The 26148-nt window shown below is 45.1% G+C and overlaps 1 protein-coding gene across 1 annotated transcript; it reads right to left on the reverse strand.

Moving 5' to 3' along the window:
* Positions 1 to 7546: 7546 nt before the first annotated feature.
* On the reverse strand, positions 7547 to 21636 carry LOC145537538 (zinc finger imprinted 2-like). Its single transcript, XM_081568240.1, has 5 exons — positions 21450 to 21636; positions 18638 to 18856; positions 14200 to 14326; positions 13913 to 14005; positions 7547 to 12497 (listed from the first exon to the last, which is right to left on the reverse strand). Exons 3-5 carry the CDS (start codon positions 14318 to 14320, stop codon positions 11428 to 11430), a joined length of 1284 nt encoding a protein of 427 aa, XP_081424366.1. The 5' UTR covers positions 14321 to 14326; positions 18638 to 18856; positions 21450 to 21636; the 3' UTR covers positions 7547 to 11427.
* Positions 21637 to 26148: the final 4512 nt, after the last annotated feature.

The following is a 26148-nucleotide window of genomic DNA, read 5'->3' on the forward strand; positions in this document are numbered from 1 at the left end:
CTACTGCTTTCTCCAAATGGGTGAGTCTGTGTTTCTCAGAACTGTGTGGAACGGCCTCTTCATGGATATAAATAACAATCCTGCTGCAAACACCACGACTGGGGACTTCCCTAGGGGTCCAGTGGTGAAGAATCCGCCTGCCAACGCCGGGGGCCCAGGTTCGATCCCTGGTCTGGGAAGATTCCACATGCTGCAGGGCAGCTGAGCCTGTGCGCCAGCCACGACTGCTGAGCCCGTGTGCTGTAACTACTGAAGCCTGTGGACCCTGGAGCCCGTGCTATGCAACAGAGAAGCCGCCGCCATGAGAACGCCACACATCGCAACCCCAGGATAGCCCCCGTTCGCTGCAGCTCGAGAAGGCCCTTGTGCAGCAACGAAGACCCAGTGCAGCCAAAAGCAAACACATAACTTAAGAAGCATCACAATCTGAAGCCGTGGAGGGGAGCAGACACCCTGGGTTTGAGCCATCGGCCAACGAGAGACATCAGCTCGGCTGCTGAGTGGCATGGGGGTAGGATGAGATTTTAGGAACTGCCTCTCCACGAGCACTGCCCGCAGTATTTCCATCCTGCCGTCTCACAGCTCTGGCTTACATGCCTCCACTCACGGGGATCTCAGCTAGAACAGTGGTTATTCAGACAAGGATGACCATGCTCCCCTAAAAGGGATCTGTGGCGCCATCTGGGGACATTTTTGGGTAGAGACAGGGGATGTTGGTCAACCTCCTGCAGTGCACAGGACCACCCCCACAGCAAAGAGGGATCTGGCTCCCATGCAACAGAAGCACCAAGTTGGCCGCTTTGACCCCTCAGTCTTGAATCCCTGATACTGCATCAGCAGAGTGACAACGAAGATTTAAATATTGTTTCCTAAGAATTCCCCTTCCAATGTAGGGGGTGCAGGCTCGAGGCCTGGTCCGGGAGATAAAAATCCCACATGCCTTGTGACCAAAAACCCCCCATAAAACAGAACCAGTATGGTAAAACAAAAAAAATGCAATAAAAATGGTCCACATTTAAAAAATCTTTAAAAATGAATAAATATTGCTTCCTGCGAGCCAGATACCGACCCGAGTGAGTGCTTTTGCATATGACACACTTAATTCTCCCAACCACCCCAGGAGGCAGGGCCCATTTTATCATTCCCCCTTTCACAGATAGAAAAATGAGGCACAGAGGTTAAACAGTTTGCCGAGGTCTCATACCTGGTGCTGAAGACGACTCCTGAGAGTACCCTCCTAAAGGAAATCAATCCTGAATATTCATTGAAAGGACTGATGCTGAAGCTGACGCTCCAATACTTTGGTCACCTGATGCGAAGAACTGACTCGCTGGAAAAGACCCTGATGCTGGGAAAGATTGAGGGCAGCAGAGGATGAGATAGTTGGATGGCATCACCGACTCAATGGACATGAGTCTGAGCAAACTCGAACTAACTAAAACAGCATCTTTTTGGCCTCCCTTATATGCATTGTACATCTGCTTCAATTATTCAGGAAAAGGGCACCTTGACCAGAAATAATATCCATGTTAAAAATAAAGATTAAGGACCCTACTTCTGGGTCACTAGGGCTTGTTCTTCTTTGATAGGAAGACTCCCTTCCCAGGTGCCAGGTCCACACTGACTCGATATGTATGTGCTGGTCTCTCTTTTAACACTGAAGAAATATAACCCCCCTGCCTCGTTTAATGTTTTTGTTCTGTTGTTTTGCAGTGGCTAAGTTATATCTGACTCACTGTGACATCATGGACCGCAGCACACTAGGCTTCCCTGTCCACCATCTTCCCGAGTTTGCCTAAACTCCCGTCCATCGAGTTGGTGATGCCATCCAACCATCTCATCCTCTGTCGCCCCCTTCTCCTCCCGCTTTCCATCTTTCCCAGCATCAGGGTCTTTTCCAGAGAGTCGGTTGTTCACATCAGGTGGCCAAAGTATTGGAGTTTCAGCTTCAGTCCTTCCAATGAATACTGAGGGTCGATTTCCTTTAGGATTGACTAGTTTGATCTTCTTGCAGTCCAAGGGATTCTCATGAGTCTTCTCCAGCAACACAGTTCAAAAGTTATCAATTCCTCAGCACTCAGCCTTCTGACAGCCTTTGTTCTGACAATATATAAAACCGTGCTGAAAACGTGGAGCAGCTTCTCAGAATAATCTGGGAAGATGACTTTCAGGTTGGCCACGTTTGGCTTATAGAAATCAAGACTTTTTTCTATCATGAGTAAACACAACTCTTCTCTCTTCTTATTATAGACTATTATTATTTTCATTGGTGCTGCTTGGCATACACAGCAGGATATCCAAAAAGCCCACCTGAGTTCACCTGGAGTCTACTTTGGACCAGCGCTCGGTACCAAGCACGGGCCCTTTGAGCCCCTTCGCCATCACAGCGCCCTCAGGTGACTCTGTGAGTTCTCCCTTAAATCTGTTGTTCAGTCGTTAAGTCGCATCCGACTCTTTGCGACCCCATGGACTGCAGCACGCCAGGCTTCCCTGTCCTTCACTATCTCCCAGAGTTTGCTCAATCTCATGTCTGTTCAGTCGATGATGACATTCAACCCCCTCATCCGCTGTCACCTCCTTCTCCTCCTGCAATATCTGGATCTCCTTATATTAAGTGATGGTCCACTGAAGAGACAGATGGTCCTTTTTTCTAGGCAAAGGACCTAGGCGAAGTTCCAGGTAGGAAGGCCTGGAATTTTGGTGTGAACCGGGTTGGCGGTTTTTTTTTTTTTTTAATGTGGCTTAAAACTGGAAATCTAATTTTTGATTTGCATTCTATAATAGAATGAAACCAAAAGAAAGCAGGAGACAGTGCTTCCCAGTGAGGCGCCACCCTCTGGAGCACCGGCTGGCTTCTACAATTGGTAGGGAGAACTAAGATCCCGTAGGTCATGTGGTATGGCCAATCCTGCCCCACCCCACAAGAAACCCCAAAGCCCAACTAAACAAACGACAAAGCCTATGGTCAACTGATCCAAACCAGTCTTCTGTCTGAAAGGCTGAAGTGGGCCAGGTATCATGCCAGTGGGTCCTGTACTTCTTCCCTCTTTCAGGGTCCCCCCTGGAGGAGACCTGATAATCAGATGGCCTGGTCCCCACCCTGGAACCAGAGTGAGAGGAGATTCAACACTGAGGCTGGGGGCGGGGTATGGGGGTGGTATTTATAAGTTGTGTCTATACATGTGCTCACATACTTAATGCTAAGCTTTTTCTGCGTTTTCCTTCGAAGAATCTGTGGCCCCCACCTGCCTCTGGAAGCACAGGGTTTGGCTAGCTTGACTGCATGCAGCGGGGCAACACTAGGAATAGTAACCCCATTCCTGGGATGCTGGCGTTTGGGGGAATTATAACCAATGAGAAAAAGGCTACACAACGAAGCCTACAACTGCAACAGTATGTGGGAATAACCAAGGAAAACTGATGCGAAAAACAAAAGCTTTGTTGAAAACACAAAGCTTTACCAGTTGATAAGAATGCTTGAATACATAAAAGAACATCATATTCCTGGATGCTAATAAATGTAACAATGTCAATTCTGCCTGATTTGTGAGTTTGCTTCAATAATCATCAAAAAGCTGTTTTTAGTTGGTAAACAAATTTTTTATCCAGAGGAGTAACCATCATATCTTTCTCATATAAGTACACATACATATAAATACACTTTTAAAGGTACGATGACAGAACACTCATCTAAGGCTATATACAAGTTATGGATGAAACTGGAGCCCATTATACAGAGTGAAGTAAGCCAGAAAGAAAAACAATACAGTATACTAATGCATATATATGGAATTTGAAAGATGGTAACGATAACCCTATATGCGAGACAGAATAAGAGACACAGATGCAAAGAACAATTTTATGGACTCTGAGGGAGAAGGTGAGGGTGGGACGTTCTGGGAGAATAGCATTGAAGCATGTATATTATTGTATGTGAAACAGAACACCATTCCATGTTCGATGCATGAGACAAAGGCTCAGGGCCGGGGCAATGGGATGACCCAGAGGGATGGGATGGGGAGGGAGGTGGGTGGGGGGTCCAGGAAGGGGAACACACGTAAACTCATGGCTGATTCATGTCAATGTATGGCAAAAACTATTACAATATTGTAAAGTAATAAGGCTATATACAAGTTAAAAATGCAGATCTAGGATGCGTAAAGGGTGACAAAACAATTTGGATGATACAGATATGCAACTGTATTATAAAATAACATATTACGACTTGATGTGTCACTTATTAAAATTGATGCTGAGGCAGTTAATGGGAGACCATTTTTATTTTCACATAATACATTTGAAGTAAATTCAGTAACAGTTAAAGTATATTTTATAAGTACTAAAAACTGCAGAATAAAACATTAATGTTTAGCGGTGGTTAGGTTTTGTAGGTTTAGAAAAGAGAGCAGAAGAATTGAGCTATATAAAAATTGAACCCTTCTGAAAAAAATTATCCAAACAAACTGGGGGAAAATGTTTATGGCCAAAATGAAGACAGATAATATCCTTATTATATAAAGAGACTGCTCAAATTGATTGGAAGATATTAAAGCCACACAGACAATGAATGCAAAGAGGAGAAATATAATTGCCTAAGAAGCTCAGAGGAAACTATTCAGTGTCCTTAAAAACGAAATAAATAAAATTAAAATTAGATGTCCTTTCTCTTGTTAAACTAGCAAAGGTGAAAAGTACTCTTAGTACATAATGCTAGCAAGAATGTGTGGAAAGCACCATCATGAGTTAATGGCGGCAGTGCAAATCGATATGTTTTCGAATGAAAACTTAGATCTGTATCAGGAAACTTAGACAAGTATAGCCCTTCCAATACAATGATTCCTCTTCTGATATAGGAACTCCCCTTTGGCAAAATCTTAAAAGACTCCTAAGTTTAGAAAAATATTTTAAGGACCAAAATGTTCCTCACAGCATCCTCTACAATTGTGAAAAACCAGAACTAAATGACACATTCAAACAGAGGGAGGGCCACACAGATAAATCTCTGGGCATACTCTGCAGCTATGAGCAAGGTGAAAACGACTGCCCGGGGACAGAGCAGTGTGTGAGGTGTACGGTTACATGGAAAAAACATGCCATGCACACATGGGATGATCACAGCTAAATGAAAACTATAACCATCTTAAAAGAGGTAACACGGCCACATGTGTGAGTAGGTGAGACCGAACAGAGGTACCATGGAAGACAGACTTCCTCCCCACTACTCCCTAGAGGCAAGCACCTCCTTAGTCTGGCGATTAGTTTTCAATTATAAGAAAACAAGAGGACTTCTGTGGCGGTCCAGTGGTTAAGACCCTGTGCTTCCCAGCACAGGGGACTCAGGTTCAATCCCTGTTTGGGAAAATAAGATCCTGCATGCAGTATGTGCAGCCAAAAAAAAAGAAAAAAGATGAGAAACCAAAGCAAAATGACCAAAATGTTAACGCTGTTTATGGTGTATTGGAGTCGGGGGCGGGGGACAGCAAGGCAGAGAGAGATCTACCTTTTCATAAAACTGAAATTGTTTTTAATGAGTCAAGTTACTGCTCTCAAGTGAACAATAGGAATCCTTTTAAAAATCCTTTTAAAAAAAAGGAAAACCAGTTTGTGCAAATCAGTAAAAGAGAAAAAAAAGCACAGACACAATAGTAAAACGGGCAAAAGGCCTAGATTATACACAGAGAAGTTTAAAAGCATACACGGGCAGGAGGGAATCCATGAGTTAGCAAGAATCACTTTTTTGGCTTATCAAACAAGCAAACGTTTTCTTGGTTTAAGTAATAAATATCCAATGCTGGTAATGTTGTTCAAAGGCTTCTTTATACCAGGCGTGGGAAAGCCATTTCTTTGCAAATATGAACTGCTCAGTCTGTCTGATAAGGAGTGCTATGCTGAGAAAGGTTTCGGGCCATTCTTCAGGTTCAGGGCCAGCGTGACTGATTAGCTATACACATCCCTGCCCACCCCCCTCCTGCCCTGCCTGTAGCTGGCGGCTGTGAGTGCTGCCCCTCAGGAAACAAATTCTGCACCATCTTTTGAGAACCACAGAAATGCTTTTCCTGTCTCATCTGGTAATACCACTTTTTTGGAAATCTACCTTCAGAAAGCAACTATAAATGCAATGCTTTATGATCTGTTCATCCAACCTTTATATCACTGTCATTACAAATTAATGAGAAAAAGAGAACCCCAAATCTGTAATTATACGAAAACTGTTTACTCAGAAAAACTATTTCAAGTACAGTGAATACTCCAATGTGCTAAGGTGTGGTTGTATCGGACATATGACTGTGGTCTGTAATTCTGTGGTTTAGCAACTGTCACTAAGAGAACTTTAAGAACACCCCGAGTGCCTAACTATGTACCAGGCACTGTTGTACAGACGAGCTCCAGGCCTTTCAAGAGTTCCAAGGGGAGGCACTGTTACTGCATTTCCTGAGAAAGTGAGGTTAAGTGGCTTCTGAGGAGAGGGCCGGCTCTGGCTTCAGGTCCGCCTGGCTCCAAAGCCCACGCTCTCCCTGACCTGGCAAGGGGCTCCTCAGCCAGTGAACACAAGCATGGTCCTGGGTGTGTGCTCTGATGAGACCACCCGGGGCGGGGGGGGGGGAGTTTATTAGCCTGCTGTGCTTCTGAAATTTTTTTTTTAATATGCTTACTACTGTTTAATGAGGAAAGTAAACCTAACACAACTGGTAAAATGAGGGTGTGAACAAACTACTTCATCTGTGGCTCTTTCCAGGCCTGACATTAGGCCTCTTAATTCCCTAAGCGGGGTTAAGAGTGCAAATTCTTCACAGAGAATAGTGTAGTAGTGTAGTAGTAGTGTAGTAGTTCTTCACGGAGAGTTGAGTAGTTCAGTTGCTCCCAAGAGAAAAAAAAAACAAGTGTACACGTCTTTTTGACCTTGAGGAGAGAAGGCCAAGGGTGCTTCCAAAGCCTTCAAGATGCATATACCTTTTGGCCCAGAAAGTCTATTGCTAGGGAGTTCTCCCTGGGGCACACAACCACATGCAAAGACATCAGAGCAAGTTGCTGATGGAAATTCCAAGACTCAGGAGGTAACGGGGAAGCGGTGCACATGTACGAGATAAGTTTCAGGTGTACAACACAGGGAGTGAGCATTCTTATACATTCAGCAACAATCACCACAATGAGCCCAGTTACCATCTGCCACCACAAAGCTGTCACAATAGTACTGGCTATATTCCCTATTTGTACATTACATTCCTGTGACTCATTTTATAGCTGGAAGTTTGTACTTCTTAATCCCCTCACTTTTCCGGTCTATCCCCCCACCTTTCTGGTCTATCCCCCCATCCTCATATAATACAGTATGTTAATTATAACTAAATAAAAAAAAATAAAAGGTTCGCAATGGAATGAAAAAAGAGATAAAGAACAGTAACCCCAGTTTCCAAACCTTAAAGTCTAGTGAAATAAACTAGGCCACATCTATGCCACCAAGTGTCAGGCAGTCCTGAAAGGTGAAACTGGGGGATACATTTAGCAATGTGGGAAGATGTTCATGATACATTAGAAGAAAAATCGCCACCTTTAAAATAGTATGTATTTTATTTAAAAATCGATATAGACCTATACGCAGGAAAAAAATGTCTGAACAGCACATACCTCTTTTAGCAGCAAGCATTATCTAAGACAGGGAAGTACAAATATTAAAAAACAAAACAAAACAAACACCCAAAACCTCAAAGATGATAGTATTTTCTAATCGTCTTCAACGGATAGGTATTACTTGCATAATCAAAGAAAGCTTAAAACATGAGTGTTTCTACATTAAAAAAAAAAAAAAAGCCTGAGTATAAGAGCAGTGCTCAAACTGTCTGATGTATCCGGAATTGGTTGGGAAAAGCCACGAAGAATAGCATTATCCTTGGGGGCCCACTAGAATAGGAGCAAGAAAAGCAGCAAGGTGAAAGATAACAGGCTGAGGTACCTGCCACCACAGGCCACTAGAGTTCATCTTGAAAAGTATGGAGGCAGTGGCTTGTGCATATTTCATAAATTCCAACTAGTCCAGGGATGACCGGCCGAGTTAACTATCCATGTTGTCACCGCTGCCATCTGTGGTACGAAAGCAGCATCGGAACAGAGTCAAGTCTGATGCCCCTGGCTTTCTAGAGTTAAGGTCTCTTAAGAAGCCTTGGCCCAGGGCCCTCGACAAATGGCCCACAGCAGACCCCCTCGAGGAGTCTCCATCACCTCTTAATCCAAATATCTAAAGACCAGGATGGAGTAACGGGGGGAGGCACATAAAGAAAAGTCTAGAAGAGGTGGTGAAGAAGGAACATGCAGCTGGATCATGAAGACTCCACGGATGGTGAAAACTCTGAAACCCTCCTGCCTGTGAATGGTGCAGTGGCTTGGAGAATGACTTCAAGAGCCTAGACCTTTGGCAGGGGCAAAAAACTTGACCGGGATGTGATATAAAGTACACAAAACCACCTAGGAGGTATTCCTGCCAAAGCAGCTGAAGACGAATCAAACTAAATTCTCCAGAGTTTAGCACTGACTTCCATTTACAGAAAATACAGGGAGAGAGGGACAAGTTAAGGATGCCACAGGAAGCAAACAGACACATTTACAAGCGGGGACATTCCACAGGACAACTGACCTAGTTTCTTCCAGGACTACTTGCTTAATCACACAAAGCTTAAAAAAAAAAAAAAAAAAAGAGAGAGAGAGAGAGAGCTAGAATGATGGTTGCCATGGCTGGAGGGAGGGGGAAATGGGGAGTTCTTGTTTCATGGATACAGAATTTGACTTTTTCAAGATGAGAAGTCCCGAGTATCCACTGCACAATAATGTGGCTCTACTTAACACTACTGACCACTTAAAAATGTCTGAGATGGTTAATTTTACGTCATGTGTTTATCAGAATTAAAAATAAATAAAAAAAACGAGTGCTTCTAAATTTAAACAGTTAAACCTTAACATAAGGAATATAAAAGCTGTTAGCTATACTAGGGATTGGGTGGAGAGAGGGGGGAAATACATTTCTACATTATTCTTGGGGTCACACAAGGCATTAAGAAAAAGTGAGAAGAGATTGCTTTAGATTAAGAGAAACTTGAAGTCAGACAACCAAATGCAATCAATAGAGCACATTTGGATCCAGGTTCAAACAAGCCAGCTATAAAAGGACATCTCGGCAATGACTAGGAAAATCTGATTACGGTCTGGGTAAGACACTTTGTTTGAGTTGATTTAAAATTTTCCTTTTTAGGTAGATATACTGAAGTTTAAAGAACAGAGATGACACAATTGAAAGAAAGTGTGTTAAGCAAATAATAATTGAGGTAGTATGGAGATTTAGCAAAAATGGTGAAGGAAGAAATGGGATGGCAGACTGATAAGGGTGTGAGTAAAGCTATGATCCTGGGGAAAGCAGCAGATTTCACAAGGCAGTGGTGAGGTAGAAGTTATCATGAAGAAATGACAGGGTTTTCCTGGAGTTGCACGGAGGTTACAGTTACAACCGTTCAGAAAAAGGATGGGGTCTTGTCGAAAAGGCACAGGAGCCAACTCGAAAGGACTCCCAGTGGCCAGAGCTGGAACAATTCTAAAATTAAGTAATGGTCACGTTGAATTACAGCCCATGCCACAAATCCATGCTATAAAAATAAATTACTGAATAAAAATCTAGGGGAGCAACTTTTCCTCACAGAATTCTAATTACTAAACGTAGAAGGGATGAGAAAAATGAAAAAATCACCAGTACGACAGAGTAAAAACGGCTGTAGGTAAAATCCACTTGCTAGATTCTAGAATTCAGTAGGTAAAAGTTGGAGGAGAAATTGGAAGCTCTCCTGCAAGTTTCTCCTGAGAGATATTTATTAATTACTAAGAGAAACAAATGAAGGTTAATTAACAACATCAACAAGCCACACTGAGGTTATCTTCCTTTGAGGCAGTGGTGGCAGGATCAGAAACAAATATACAGTGGGTGGGAGGGTGGTCCACGGGAGGAAACAGGGCCAGTCAGTGAGGGCTGTTCCACCAGGAACTTGGGAAACAAGGAAGAGGGGCTGTGTCGTGAGCGCTCGTGTGGATCAAGTGCTCATTTGGCTGGTGCAGGCCCTAATGACTCATGTTTGTTTTTAATTTCATGACTTTGGGGCCACACATCACAGATCACAAACGGCAGGATGAGAAAAAGCACGGCAGTGAATAATGACAGACACAACCCACCCTGCCAGGCAAGGAGTCAGATTCTGAGACACTAGGTCACCTGGTTCCCAGGTGTGTTTGCATCTGACCATCATTCAAGTCAGTTCTTTACATTAGAACAGTATGGCATGAAAGAGATTTTTAGTGCAATTCATGGCTCATACTTTTGAGTGAAGTATGCCCAGCACAGAAGTAGGACTTGAGGGGAAGCTGGCTGTGCTGATGATGCCAGAGCCCAACAACAGAAACAGTTTTCAAATACCCCTTCTTTTTTCAAAAATACAGAACACTCACATATAAAACTACAAAAAAATGCTACTTGATCAGCAGCAGATTTACGATCTACAAGACCAATTATAAGAAAGTGTTTAGCAAAAATATACTTCCCTGATCAGTGTCCCCAAAATTCATCTAATCCTAAATTGTAAGAGAAACGGCTATCTGAACTTCACTTTAACAATCTCCTTGACCCCCTAATTCCACAAGTGTCCCCATCTGATTTAACATGAAATAACACTGAAATTACTAAAAAGAAAGGTGGCTTCGCTCAGTACAGATGTTACTTTTCTTCAGAGAGAATGTCGCAGGAATAAAACAAACCTGGGTTGAGCATTAAGATTTAAAATAAGTATCTCGGGGACTCTCCAAAACCAAACAATCGAACCAAACCAAGCCGGGGTTCAGTTTTTGCCCCATCACTTACAACCCAGGTCAAATCAAATGACAACCTGGAGTTTCAAGTTTGCTCTATCTGTACATATGAAATAAATATCCTCAACACAGGTGCAGTGCAGCATTCCTGAAGAGATCAAGTAATACACATGGCAATGTTTTCAGAATTATGAACTACTATGTAAGTACACTACCAATTACTTCAGCTTTGTGGATTATCACCAGAGGTACACCTCACACACCTTTTTACGATGCCCTTTGCTGATGCATCCCATGTGGTAAAGATATTGTATGTCAACACTTCTGTAAAAATTCAGGCAACAGAGTTCCTGTCTGGAGCACACCTGCCAGTCACACATTTTTTGTCGGGATGTCAAAATCGAGGACCTCTATTCTATGGACACCACCAGAGAAGGACAAAATCTATCGGCTTCTTTCCCAGGTGACAGAAATACTCTGTAAGGTTTTCTGCTTCCGTGACTGACACACGTGCTGACTGTCCGTCTGCAAAAAGACTGTTCTATCCCCTTGCAACCGCTTGCTGTTTTCTGACTACACCATGACACGTTTTCAAGTTGTTAACAAGGTGGGAGGGCGGGTGCAAGACCTTCTTACATTCAGAGCACTCCAAGGGTCTCTCTCCAGGAGAAAGCCTAAGAGGTTGAGAATGTTCCGACTGGACGTGTTCCAACAGTAATGGCACTCCAGGGGCTTCTCTTGAGAATGGAGTTGGTAATGTTGAGCGAGGCAGGAGGGTCGGCTGAAACACTTCCCACACAGCTGGCACTGGTAAGGCCTCTCCTGAGCGTGAATCCTGTAGTGCTGGATGAGGTGTGAACTTTGACGGAACCTTCTGCCACAGTCGCAACACTGACGGGCTCTTTTTCCAACGTAGTCGTGCTGCCGCTTATATCGAATCAAATACATCTTGTCTCGGGGTAACTCACGTGGCAGGGCTCTTGCGGCTTCGTGGGCTTTGAGATGCTGGAGACGATGCACGGCCTGGATGAAAGCTTCGCCGCGCTGGAGACGCTCATGGCAGTCCTGCCTCTGAACGCTCACGCGGCCGTAGACATCTGCACGCTGGGTCAAGGACTTCCCGTCCCAGTGAGTCTTCTGATGCCTGCTGAGGTGCGGCATGAGGTAGAAGGCCTCCCCACACCGTTTACATACAAAGGGCTTCTTCCCCGTGTGGATTTGCTGCTGCTTCTCCCGGCCTCGTCGGGTACTGAAGTCTCTCTCACAAAAGTCACATCTGTGGCGTTTGTTCTCTCGGAGGAAAAACGAGTTGTGGGCCAGCCGGGACCTGGTGCAGACTCCAAGAGTAGTGTGCTCCTGGGGACCCTTTCCTAGCAGACTCTCCGATGGTTTCTTAAGTTCTGAGCTTTTCTCTAGTTGATCACCCTCGTGGCTTCCTTCTTGAGCAAGGGTCTTGGGGTCCCTCGTTTTTGTGGGACTCAAAACTTCTGCCAGCTTGACCTGGCGCAACTCCAGCGGATCATCAGCACAAGACTCTCTCGTGTGGGCACACGAGGAGTCACCTGCCTCCAAATCCTCTATTCCTGCCCCCGAGGATGATTTCTCTACAGGCAGGCTTTGCTCTGGAGTTAGATCTTTGGTTTCAGATTGGTCCTCCCAACCTAAAAGAAATGTAAAAGGTCCTCTATTATTTTTCACTCAGAGAAAAACATCATTATAGTAGAAACAGAAGAAAGAGACCAAACATTACAGACGCGTTAGTACAGAGGTTTGAGAGTTGTCTGGGAACCTAAGGAGAGAGTGGGAGAAGGATGCAGAAGACAGTAAGCAAGGATAGGTGAGGGTGAGGCAGAAAAGACCATCTAGCAGGACTGAACATTGACAAAGATGCCAGAGGCACCGACAAGAGAACGAGAAGGAAACCAGAGAAAGAGGGGGGGACGGGGGTTTGGCTGCAACTTCCAGACCATGCTTGGTACATCACTGCTGTTTGGAGGAACTAGTATAACTGTGGCCATAAAGGGATTCTATTGTCAGGTCAATCCGGGAGATACCGTACGATGCAAGTCAGCTTTCACTCTTGTAGGACTCTTCAGATCCCTTAACCAGCATCTCAGATCTCAAAGAGGGGAAATGTAAGAGGTAGCATTTCTCGAACTGATCTTGTTAGGCAACAGTTTTTGTGTTTTTTTGTAAAGAACCCCTATTATCATAATGCTGTAGGACTATTGGGGAAACACTGGAGTACCCCGGTCAACACCTTCTCACTCAGAATAAAGCAAGAGAATTCCAGCTCTTTTCTTGGCTCCCAATCTCTCGTTTTACCCATTCAATTCAACATTTATTAAACGCTGATTCTGAGCAAAGCGTTATCCACCTGCATGTTCATAAGTCTGTATAGAGACTCTAATCAGGCTATAAATGTACAAAAGGAGAGTTTGGGGAATTTCGTTTGGGAACAGAAAAAGATCAGGCAGGGGAAGGCATTAGGGCTCAGCAAGCACTGAAATGGGCGGCAAGCTTATTCTGAGCAGACACTGACTGTGAAAGTACACAGTCCTGGGGAGCGGCAGTGCAGGGTTCTACTAGGAGTATCTATGAGAGATGAAGCTGGATGTGACTTTTGGGCCAGACTGGGACGGATTTAAACGTTTTGCTAGAAGTCTGGATTTCCTTTTGGGAGTGGTAAGAACCTGATGTGTGCTTTATAAAGTCAACTCCCTGAGGGCTGGAAAGAGCAGTGGTATCACACCAAGGTTTTCGCTTGTCTCAGTGACAGAGGAAAGACCTCTGATTTCTAGCTGTCAGGGGAAAGGCACAAATGAATGCAGGGGCTTGAACATTAGAGGATAGGGAAACTGGCCTCCCTGGAGCTGAGCAGGAGAGGAAGAGATGAGCTTCAGAGAGGAGAGAAAAGAAGTACTGAGTGAGCATGATGTGGCGAGGCCACACGAGCCCCTAAGGTGAAAGCACTTACCGGCCTTCTCCCTAAGCTGAGTGGGCTCTGAGGACCAGCTCCCAGCCCCTGCTCACTGAGCAGGGTTGTCTCCCCCAAGATTCCGGTCTCACTGCTCACCTTGACATGTCACTGCACTCCCGTCTTCCTCCCTAGCATGTGACTCCTCCTCTTCCAGCTGTGAGATAATGTCAGGTTTAGGGAACTGGTACCCTGTTGAAGAAGGAGACTGATAACTTGGGGGTTCTGTCCTGTACCCTCAGGAACTCCCAGCCTGCTTTCTAAAGGCTCTGAGATAACAGGCAAGTGCAAATTTACACACAAGAAAAATCAAGCCTGTTTCCAAAGATTCTGCCACTAGGGACATATGCCAATGTCTGGAAACAATTTTGGTCATCACAGCTTACCGAGGGAGACCAGGTTCCTGTAATTTTCCAGCATCACCTCCCGGTAGAGCTTCCTCTGAGAAGCACTGAGGTAGGGTAATTCCTCTGGACTGAAGTCCACAGCCACATCCTCGAAAGTCATCAATTCCTGAAATACCAGATATACTCCTAAATGATTGAAATCTGGAATTATCCCAAAGAGGGGGAAAGGTGCCTGATAAGAGGGGACTGACCATGAAGCACACATTCAGACAAGCAGAAAGACTCTAACGCAAAGGTTTCAGGGACCTACAAGGGTTTCTTTCCTTTAAGTCTTTCTCATTAAAACATTTTCTTCTCTGCAATCACCCTCTTGTTTCTTTCAGTCTTCTAACTTTAGAGAGGCTTTCAATGGCTAAGTCAAAGATCTCTCTTGGGAAACGTCACACTGCACTTGAAAATATGTGGGTTATTTTCCAATATCTTTTGGTATTAACTTCTAACATAATTCCACAGTCATAAGAGAACAGACTGTATATGATTTCAATGCCTTCAGGCCATGAAATTTTTGCACTTTATGTCCCTGGATACGTTCCAGGGTCTCCTAGTTTATAGTCTGTGGGAGCTTGAACAGAATTTGGATTCTCTTGTTGTGTGAAAACTATGTAAATCTGAAGTATGCTGAATTGGTTCATACTGCTTTTCAGATCTACTACAGACTTCTACTTTTATTCATTCCATTAATTTTTTGAGTTTGATATTGAAAGTCCAACTAAAAATTGTAATTTATCTACTTAAAAATAATGGTAATTTATAGTAGAACTTCCCCCATAGCTCCCTCATAGCTCAGTTGGTAAAGAATCTCCCTGCAATGCAGGGGACTCGGGTTTGATTCCTGGGTCGGGAAGACCCCTGGAGAAGGAAATGGCAACCCACTCCAGTATTCTTGCCTGGAGAATCCCATGGACAGAGGAGCCTGGCAGGCTACAGTCCATGCAGTCACAAGAAGTCGACATGACTTAGCGACTAAACCACCAACCACCACACAGTGGAACTATATGTAACTTTGTTCTGAACTCTCCAAGCCTCCTGTAAATGTGTTATCATAGTTTCATAATTTAAAACATAAAAAAGAAAGAGAAAAAAATAAGTATATCTTTCTTTTGTCCTGAAGTCTGAGAGAAGTGGGAATATTTCTAAGACAGCTCCTGCTGCGAACTTCTAGAGATCTGTGTTGGAGGAGAAAGATCCTTTTAAGTTCCTTAATAAAGAGAGAAAAAAATGCAAATAAAAGCTGAGCAGTATACCCCAATCCCAGGAAAAAGAGACAGCTGGGTTTACGTTCTGGTTCTCTCTTACAAGCTCTGTGAGTGTGGATAGGTTAAGCCTCAGTGACTCATCCACAAAACACAAACAGCTCATAAATATGCAGAGATGGCCAATCTTATTATAATAAGAAAATGCATTTCAAAATGACAAAGTATGACTTTATACCGATTCAACTGACAAAAATTAAGACGTTTGACAATACCAAATAGTGTCGAGAAGGGGAACTCTTGGTGGTGGTGGTGTAGTTGCTCAGTCGTGCCTGACTCAACATTTTGAGACCCATCCACTGTAGCCAAGCTCTTTTCTCCACGGGATTTCCAAGGCAAGAATACTAGACAGCGGGTTCCCATTTCTTTTCCAGGGGATCTTTCTGACCAAGGATTGAACCTCCATCTCCTGCGTTGCAGGCAGATTCTTTACTGACTGAGCCACCTAGGAAACCTTAGAATGTGGACTTTTGAGACCTCTTAAAAGATGCTAAAAGTGAAGTTGCTCAGTTGTGTGTGACTCTTTGCGATCCGATCGACTGCAGCCTACCAGGCTCCTCCATCCATGGAATTTGCCAGACAAGAGTACTGGAGTGGGTCACCATTTCCTTCTCCAGGGGATCTTCTCGATCCAAGGATTGAACCCCGGTCTCCCGCGTTGCAGGCAGATGCTTCGTCATCTGAGCCACCAGGGAAATGTAAATTGGTAAACCACTTTGGGGTCCAGAAATATACCTATTCCTAGGTATATCTGCTCATGTGTACTGTCTTACAACCTCCAAAATCTAGGAAAGACCCAAACACTCATTTATGGTAGAAGAGATAAATGTATGATGATATTGGGGCTCCCCTGGTGGCTCAGAGGGTAAAGAATCTGCCTGCAATGCAGGAGACCCGGGTTCAATCCCTGAGTCAACAAGATCCCATGGAAGAAGGAATGGCAACCCACTCTAGTATTCTCGCCTAGAGAATTCCATGGACATAGGAGACTGGCGGGCTACAGTCCCTGCGGTTGCAACGAGTCAGACACAACTGAGCGACTCAGTTCCGTTCAGTTCAGTTCAGATCACTCACTCAGTCGTGTCCGACTCTTTACGACCCCATGAACTGCAGCACGCCAGGCCTCCCTGTCCATCACCAGCTCCCGGAGTTTACCCAAACTCATGTCCATGGAGAAGGTGATGCCATCCAACCATCTCATCCTCTGTCGTCCCCTTCTCCTCCTGCCCTCAATCTTTCCCAGAAACAGGGTCTTTTCCAGTGTGTCAGCTCTTTGCATCAGGTGGCCAAAGGACTGGGGTTTCAGCCTCAACACCAGTCCTCCCAGTGAACACCCAGGACTGATCTCCTTTAGGATGGACTGGATGGATCTCCCTGCCGTCCAAGGGACTCTCAAGAGTCTTCTCCAACACCACAGTTCAAAAACACCCATTCTTCGGCACTTGGCTTTCTTTACAGTCAACTCTCACATCCACACATGACTACTGGAAAAACCATAGCCTTGACTAGATGGACCTCTGCTGACAAAGGAACATCTCTGCTTTTCAATACGCTGTCTAGGTTGGTCACAACCTTCCTTCCAAGGAGTAAGTGTCTTTTAATTTCATGGCTGCAATCACCACCTGCAGTGATTGGGGAGCCCCCCAAAATGAAGTCAGCCACTGTTTCCACTCTTTCCCCATCTATTTGCCATGACGTGATGGCCCCAGACGCCATGGTCACTGGGCGACTAACACACAGTAGTTAAAAAAAAAAGAAAGAAAGAAAGAAAGACGAAAAGTCTTATTACTACATCTTTTTCACTCAGGGATCTAGAAGACAACCACCACCTTCCCTCAGGAAACCTGAAGTCCTTCCTTGTTTGTGGTCTCTTTCCAAGAGTACCTTTCCCTATTCTATAATTTCTTTCTCATACCGTAGCAAGCCCTTTCCCTTCTCTTGACTTTCAGCTCCATCAAAGGCTGTGTCTTTGACCAAGTTTAAAAATTCTGTGGGACCACATGCCCTATGTCCACTGGAGGTGGTGTTAACAGCCACGATTAATAAGATGACAAGACTCTGGAGCCAGCCATGGAAGTCTGAATCCTGACTGCCAATTACTATTAATAATTGTGGACCACAGGCAAGTTGGGCTTCCCTGGTGGCTCAGACGTAATCCCTTGGAGAAAGAAATGACAACCCACTCCGGTCTTTTTGCATGGAGAATTCCACTGGCAAGGAGCCTGGCAGGCTACAGTCCATGGGGTCAAAACGTCAGACAAGACTGAATGACTAACACGTTCACGGGTAAGTTATTCAGCCTCCCCGTGCCTCTCTCTTCTCATCTCTGGAAGGAGGGTAATACCTATCTCAAGAACTACTAAGAGAGGTAAAGCACTATTATAACATATTTAGAATGTAGTACATTTTAACTGTCCAACATGTTTACTATTAGCATCTTCAAAATCCTTTTAATGAATGCAGGTGCACAAAACTGGACTGATCATAATCCTTGATATATCACCATTCAGCCATGCATGACCCTCATGTTTATTTCAAATTTACTTCTTTATATTTTTCAAAGTAATCAACCCATCCCACTGGTCCACATCCCCATCTTGTTCCCTTGCCTTTCTCTCCTTGTCTCTCTATATATACGTATATATAAATGTATAAATATATACACACACACACACACACACACACACACACACACACACAAAGCTTTGATTTAGTATCAATTTCATTCAAAGGCCTATCAGGAGTGAATAGCTTTCTTTTATCATCAGTGAGATGGCCTTAGTTACAATCGAGTAACTGTGAGTTTCTAAGAGACCAGTCAAATTTTGACAATTTAAATTTCAGGCCTCCTATCTCTCACACTGCATGCCCTCTTTTTTTTTTTTTTTTTTTTTTTTGACTGTGTATTGTTTTGTGTTGACACTAAGGTTTAGGCTCAAAATGAAACGTGGAGGGGTGGGGAACAAAGCAGAGCGAAGGCATACTCTCCGAAAATAGGATGAAAAGCAAAAGCCAAATCTCAAGTTTCTTTCATGTCACATAGGATTAGGCAGATTAGACTGGCGAGTATAAAATTCATTCATTCATTCACTGAACAAGTTTTCACTTACCTCCCTCTTACATGCCAGGCATACAGCAAATATTCAAAAAGTCCCTTCTCTCACCTTCCTCCTCACATGCTTGGATCAAGTCTGCCACCAGGTCACCTGCTTCCTTGCTGCTCTTGGGCTGCTTTGACCTCGCTGATGTCTGAACCTCCCCTGGCAACGTGTTCAGAAACTACTCCAGCACCAGCTGCTCCATCATCTGCTCCGTGGTGCGGCTCTTTGGCTGCAGCCATCGCCAGCAGAGCTCCTGGATTTGGCTCACAGCTTGGTGAGGTCCTGTAACCGACAGGGACTGAAGATAGCTAAAGTTTTGATGAGAAACTCTTGGAGCCTCTGGGTTTCTTATGGGGGTGGTTTCTGGAGTTTTTTCTTGATCACGTGGATGAAGGAGCTGGGGATTCCTCGAGATATCCAAAACCTCTTTCACGTGGAGCATTTTTACAGCTTGACCCTTCAAAGGAGGGGGATACTCTAAAAGGCAGGCTGCTTCAAAGCACACTGTTGGGGAAGATGGTGGGCTGAGTTTTATCAGATGAAGAAGAGAGTCAGAAACCTTAGGATCTGCAGAAATTACACAGAGAGACTCACAAATGGCTTGCACAGTTTAACTGGACAGTAGAGGTTATGTGAGTCAAAGGAAGTTAGCTCATTTCACACAAATGCCTAAGTGAATATTCACACAGATTTGCACATTTACAGACTGGTTGTTGCCTCAGTCACCATGTCAGGTCTAGAACATCCACAGACACGGGCTACCAAAATCTCAGAAATGGCACTGAAGGGAAGAGACTTGAACCCCAAACCATAACGAACTGAACGAATTCATGAACCACCTAAGAAGATCCTTTTAAACATGAGTTAATACAAAACGAGGAAAGATCGTTACAATACATTCATCCTACAAAGGACTGCACCCCTATGCAAAACATATAAAGAAATCAAACAAGTCTGTAACAAAAAGGCAGAGATCACTTAAATATGCAAATTTATTTTCTTATTTCTTTATTTAAACATTTTAACTCTTTCGCTAGAAGTTAGACTGGGATAACATATGAGAAGACTGTAATTTTTTCTTAATACCTTTCTGCCTACCATCAATTTAAAATTTGCTATTACTTCCTTTTTTTGGATGTACGATACCCCCACTGAATTTCCATCTCTACAGGCTGCAGCGTAAGATTCTGAGAAAGGAGCAGCAGAAATGACTGTGAAATCCTGGCAGCCTGCTTCTCTAGGCTAGCCAGGTCCCAAGCTAGAGCAGAGAGTCACAATCCCTTCTCCTCCCCCAGAGAGGGAAAAGAAGGCATAAAAGCAGCTAATGTTAAATACTTGAAAAGAAAAAACAGCCAAAGAATCCCTAAAAAACATGAGTGGTGGTGGGTTCCTTGATTTCAGAGTAGGGAAGAAAGTTCAGAGAAATGGGGATGAGTGCTGGGAGAAGGGAGTGGAGGCCAAGAGATTGCAGGTGAGCAGATGCTGTGTGAGGAGGAAGCAGGGACTGAAGGGAGCCACCAAAAGAGAAGTGCTGAGGGATGGGGAAAGGAGTAAAGCAAGGCCAGGCAGAATGCAGAGCTGGACCAGAGGAGGAGGAGGGGGGCAAGGTAAAGAGGAAGAACCAGTCTGGGCTAGGAGAGGGGTCCAGGGAGTAGGCACCCAGAGAGGAGGGGTGGGACTGAGGCAAAGGAGGAGCAGAAAGGAGAGGCAGAACTAAGGAGAGGAAGGGGGCCAGGACTGAGCGAAAGGATATAGAGAGGAGAGGTGTGATGGAGGGAGGAGGTCTGAGGCAAGAGGGGCAGGAAGGAGGGACCAGGGCCAAGGCAGAAGTGGGGGACGGCAGGAAGGCTGCGGGAAGGAAAGGGCTGGGAGAGGAGAGGTGGGCCACTGCCAGGGGGAAAACACGGAGGCAGGTGGGACAGGAGGTACAGGGGGAGCTGAAGGAAGGAGCTCCTCTGCCATAAAGGGAGTGGAGCTCGGAGAGAGGCAGGAGCAGGACAGAGGGGAGGGATAATGGCAGGGCCAAGACTGAGGGCACTGTCTTGAGGGGAGAGGAGGGGTCCTAAGGAAAAAGGGGCGTTTGAATGTGGGGGAGGCTGGGGGGAGGGGGCAGGGGGTCTGGAGAGGAACGGGGGTCTTCAAAGGCGAAGAAGGGTGGTTCTGGTGGGGGACAGCGAGAGTGGGGTCCTAGAAGAAGAGGGCTGAGGGGCATCCTCGAAGGGGAGGGTGGAGGTCCTCATGGAGGAAGGAGGGTGTTCTGAGGGGAAGGCAGGGGGTCTTTGAGGGGGTGAACTGGGGGGATCCTCCAAACGGAGGGGGGGACGGGAAGGGAAGGGAAGGGAGGGGGTCCTCGAGGGGGAAGGAGGGTTTTCTAGGGCGGGAGTCCTTGAGGAGGCCAACAGGTGCGTCTGAAGGGGAAGGCCCGTGGGGTCCTCGAAGGGGAGGGCAGGGATCCGAGAGGAGGACGGGGAGGGTCCTCAGGGACCAAGGAACGCGCGTTCTTGGGGGTGAGAGCGGAGAGGCCCTAAAAAGGGAGGGTCTGTGGGGGTCCTGGGGCGGGGAGGAAGAGGTGCTCGACGCGGGAGGAGGAGGGCGGGCGGAAGGCCTTCCGGCCGGGGAAGCATTGGCAGGAAGCCGGGGCGTGAACAACAGGGAGGCCGCCGCGTCCCCCTCAGAGCTGACTTCGCCCGCGCGGCCTCCCGCACCCCTTCCCCTCAGGGCCGCTACTTCGCGCCTCCCTTCCCGTCGACTTCCCCGCGAAGAGGAGCGTCTGCCCCGGCGTCCCTGAGGGGACGCCCGCGCCTCCCTGCCCGCGAGCCGGGCCCTCACCCCCAGGGCCCCTCCCTCGCGTCCGGGCCCTGGCCGCCGCGCTCACCTCGCAGACGGACACCCTCGCCTGACCGAACCTCTGCACCTCGGACTTGCAGCGCAAACCCGCCAGGCAGGCGCTACCAGCGGTCTGCGCATGCGCCCTGTGGGACGGCCGGTGCAGAAAACGCAGGCCGCTTCTGGCCGGCTCCGCTGGGCGGGCCCGCGAGGACCACGGGGCCTAAGAGAGGGCTGGGAGGGGCCGGAGGACTACTTCCTTTAGATGCTTTACGAGTGTTGGCAGTAGTTAGCACGTGGTTTAAAACGGTTTCAAAATAAACAGTATGCAGTGAAAAGCCTTCTCACTTTGTGTGTGCCACCGACCGAATTCTCATGCTATAAAACCGCGGAACACTCAGGTGACCGGTGTAATTAGTTGAATATGTATGAGTAATTATATTGAATAATTATGAAAGCGTGAACATGTTTTCAGTGTCCTTCCACAGTGTCTTTATGTACATGTAAATAGAGATATGTGCGTATATACGTATGTGCGTTATACACACATACATGTCGTCATCATTGATACGTATTGTAAATAGCTATACTATAAATTGGGTAGATATTTATCTGTAATAGACATAAATATTTTAAAATATAAAATGTATTTTCTAAATAAGAAGTGTGACGGTGTAACACAACCTATAATGTGACACAATGTGGTATATACTGTAGCTTAAAATGTGTACTTAAGTAATATACATACTTCCTTGATAGTGATGTAAGGCTTCCCTGGAAGGTCAGGTGGTAAAGAATCCGCCTGCAATGCCGGAGACGCTGCTGGTTCGATTCCTGGGTCAGGAAGTCCCGCTGAGGAGGGATAGGCTACCCACTCCAGTGTTCTTGGGATTCCCTTGTGGCTCATTCTTGGGATTCCCTTGTGGCTCAGCTGGTAAAAAACCAACCCGCAATGCAGGCAGACCTGGGTTCGATCCCTGGGTAGGAAAGCTCCCCTGGAGACGGGAACGGCTATCCACTCCAGTATTCGTACCTGGAGAATTTCATGGACTGTCGAGTCCATGGGGTCTCAAAGAGTCAGACACGACTGACCAACTATAACACGTATATCATGATGACACACAGATTCATATTATATGTAAGTATATGTTTGTACAAATAGAGTATAAATATTTTTAGTTTGCAAAAATACTCATAGTCTCATTTCCTACCTTTTTTATACAAAAGGTGGCAGACTGTACCCATTGTTCTATGCCTTCATTTTTTCCTGTCTCAGAGACCTTTTCATATCAGTACAAAGAGAATTTGCCTACTGTTTTTGAACAGGTGTTTGAATTCTGTTGTACTGTTGTTGTGACTTGATTTATTTACCCCATTCCTGACTACTGGGTGGTTGAGTTGTTGTCAGCCCTTTGCTACCAGTATTCTGTGCAAAACTAGGAGCTTCATCAGTTCTGCTGCTGTGTAAACCTTCCGGGAAGATAAATCCCCTGCAGTGGAATTGTTGAGCCACAGTGCACATGTGTGTGTGTCATTCTGACAGATTTCTAAGCTGCCTTCCATAGACGCTTGCATATCAGACCCCCACCGGCCTGTGTGAGCAAACCTGCATTCTCAGTGTTATAGGATGCTTTTTCAGTTTTTCCAAAACTAGGGTTGAGAAATCTTTCAGGAGCAAGGTAGAATATGTTTTCCTGTGTTGAGGAGCCATTTGTGTTTAACTAAAGAACATTTATCAGGGCCTCGAGATATGTAGGGAAAGTATAGTGAAAGGTGCAATAAGTATTTTAGGCATTGTGATGTTGATTATGATGATGATGACATAATGGTTAATATTCTTGACACTGGCCTTATACCTGTGACAAAAATTAACTCAAAATGGATCAGACACCCAAATGTAAAACCAAAACTAGAAAACTCCAGGAAGAGAACTTAAGAGAAAACCTGTGACCTGAGATTTGGTGATGACATTTTAGGTATACACGTGCAGCTCACAAACCCCTGGTGGTGTGGGGGATTCCCCAGAAGTGCCTTTCTATGTATCGTACCTGAAAACCTGCAATTTGGAGGTCATTCAAACTCTCTGAGCCTCAGTCTGCCCTTCTAGACTAAAAGGACAGCAAGTTACTAAATGTAAGGATTAAAATATGTAGAGGTGGAAAATCTTTTCTTCCACGTGCTGAGGGTCGCTGGGTGGGTCTGAAAATGAATCAACAAAGACAGATTAACAGGAGACAAGCTTACAACTTATTTTAATATGTTTTAAGTGACACAGGAGCCTTCCTAAGGAAATGAAGGCCTAAAGAAACAGACCTGGGTATTTCAAATTAGGTTTGATGAGGTATGGACAGTTGTGGAAGAATATGATCGGTTAAGGAATAAGCGGTGAGTGTAATAAGCTGGCAGAAACTTAGCAAGGCCTGTGTGTTAGGCTTCCTCTTGGAAGTGTGCCTCACCCTTTGGAGCTAAGAATGCTCCTTTCCTCCTGCTATAGGGAGGGTACCTCTCCCATGAGGGGATTATGGCTTGTTTCATGGAAGAAGGGGGAAGGGGAAGTGAGAGTGAACCTCTTCCTTCTGCTGTTTTCTCAAACTGCTTCACCTTCAATATGGCAGGTGCCATAGTTTGGGGTGAGGTATCCTGAACCCCATCACATGTCAAATGATTAAAGTGGTGTCTGAGATCTATACAGGCGGTTTATATATGTTGGCTACAATTTTATTAGAAGACTCTTGAGAGTCCCTTAGACTGCAAGGCGATCAAAGCAATCAATCCTAAAGGAAATCAACTCTGAATATTGATTGGGAGGACTGACATTGCAGCTGAAGCTCCAATACTTTGGCCACCTGATGCGAAGAGTGGACTCCTTGGGAAAGACCTGAGGCTGGGAAAGACTGAAGGCAAGAGAAGAAGGAGGCAGCAGAGGATGAGATGGTTGGATGGCATCACCGACACAATGGACATGGGTTTGAGCAAAGTTTGGGAGATGGCAAAGGAGAGGGAAGCCTGGCATGCTGCAGTCCGTGGGGTAGCAAAGAAGTGGACGTGACTTGCTGACGAACAACCACAGCAACCTAAAAAGTAAGAAATAACAGTGGTTGAGGGAGGAATGGAGATAAGGGGGAAGCAACAAGGGCGTTCCCAACAGGGATCGCTGATTCTGGATTAGAAGTCAGTGAGGAGTTAACACAGCTTGGGGTCCAGAGGGAGAGTAGGTCAACAGCCCAGCTTGGAATGTCCCAGGGAGTCATGCACTAAATGTCAGACTCGATGCAAAGCTCTCTGTTGTGTACATTTCCGTCTAATTAAAGAAGCAGACATTTTTTCTCAGAATCCACATGAAATATCCAGAGGTCAGGAGACTCCCACCTCTAAGTCACACACATACCTTAAGTGCACGTCAACTTCTCGGAAATTCATATGTTGTTCTGGATCTTGTTTTTCTCCATTGTTCTTATTTTCTAGGCTGAAGGTAACTCACGAATATTTTCTTATGTGTGGGTGTCTTGTCCAGGGTGCCTGCCAGGGGCACGACACGAAGTCAGGTGTGAAAGAGCTGTATGTTCAACTTATGGTTGCTGAGGGGAAGGATGCAGGGAAGGGATGGTTAGGGAGTGTGGGACAGACACGTACACATGGCTGTATTTAAAATGGAGAACCAACAAGGACCTGCTGTAAAGCACAGGGAATTCTGCTCTGTGTTCAGTGGCAGCCTGGATGTGAGGGGAGTTTGGGGGAGAACGGATACATGTGTATCTGTGGCTGAGTCCCTTCGCTGTCCGCCTGAAACTATCACAGCGTTGTTAATTGGCTATACTCCAATATAAAATAAAAAGTTAAAAACTTTCGGTTCAATTTATTAGCAGCACCTCTTAAGAGATCATACGTAGGAGATTACACTGTCTTAAATGGTTTTCTAACTCCTTATGTTAAAATCAGAGCAGCAAGAGTAGATAAAGGGATTATATATTCATACATATTTAAGATGTCACAATATGTAATCATATAAAAGCAATTTATGCACATTTGAATCTTGATTTTTATTTGCTGCAAGAAAATATTATTAAGACAAAAAGGAAAATCATCCCCCTGAACATGGTATTACCCCTGTGGTTCTTGCTCCCATGCAAATATTTTACTCAGTCATCATACCTTTATACAGCTTAAAAAAAAAAATACTTTTTCTTTTGTACTGAGGTATAGCCAGTTAACAATGTTGTGACAGTTTCAGGTAAACAGCGAAGGGACTCAGCCGTATGTATATATTTATCCATTCTCCCCCAAATTCCCCTCCCATCCAGGCTGCCACGTAACATTGAGCAAAGTTTCCTGTGCTATACAGTAGGACTTTGTTGGTTATCTGTAAGTTTATCCATAAGAACAAACCATAAGTTTGTTCTGTGAGAGTCTTTCTGTGTTGTAACTTCATTTATATAATTTAATTTTAGGCTCCACATATGAGGGATGCCATATGAAATTTCTCCTTCTCTGTCTGATTTACTTCACTCGTTATGACAATGTCTAGGTCCATCCATGTTTTTTAAGCCACATTAAAAAAACCAAACCAAACAAAAAAACACCAACCTGGTTCACTCCAAAATTCCAGGCCTTCCTACCTAGAACTTCCATCTAGGTCCTTTGCCTAGAAAAAAAGACCATCACTCTCTTCAGTGGACCAACGCTTAACAGAAGAAGATCCAGATATTGCAGGAGGAGAAGGAGGTGACAGTGGATGAGGGGGTTGAATG

This window comes from Giraffa tippelskirchi, chromosome Y (assembly GCF_054371585.1).
Source record: "Giraffa tippelskirchi isolate mGirTip1 chromosome Y, T2T-mGirTip1v1.2.pri, whole genome shotgun sequence".
Lineage (NCBI taxonomy): Eukaryota > Metazoa > Chordata > Mammalia > Artiodactyla > Giraffidae > Giraffa > Giraffa tippelskirchi.

Coding starts and splice junctions, on each gene's coding strand:
- LOC145537538 (XM_081568240.1), bottom strand. CDS start 14,320: ATGACTTTCGAGGATGTGGCTGTGGACTTCAGTCCAGAGGAATTACCC. Junction 14,006..14,199: donor CAGGAACCTGGTCTCCCTCG/GTAAGCTGTGAT, acceptor CTTCTTCAACAG/GGTACCAGTTCCCTAAACCT. Junction 12,498..13,912: donor GAGTGCAGTGACATGTCAAG/GTGAGCAGTGAG, acceptor CATTTCTTTTAG/GTTGGGAGGACCAATCTGAA.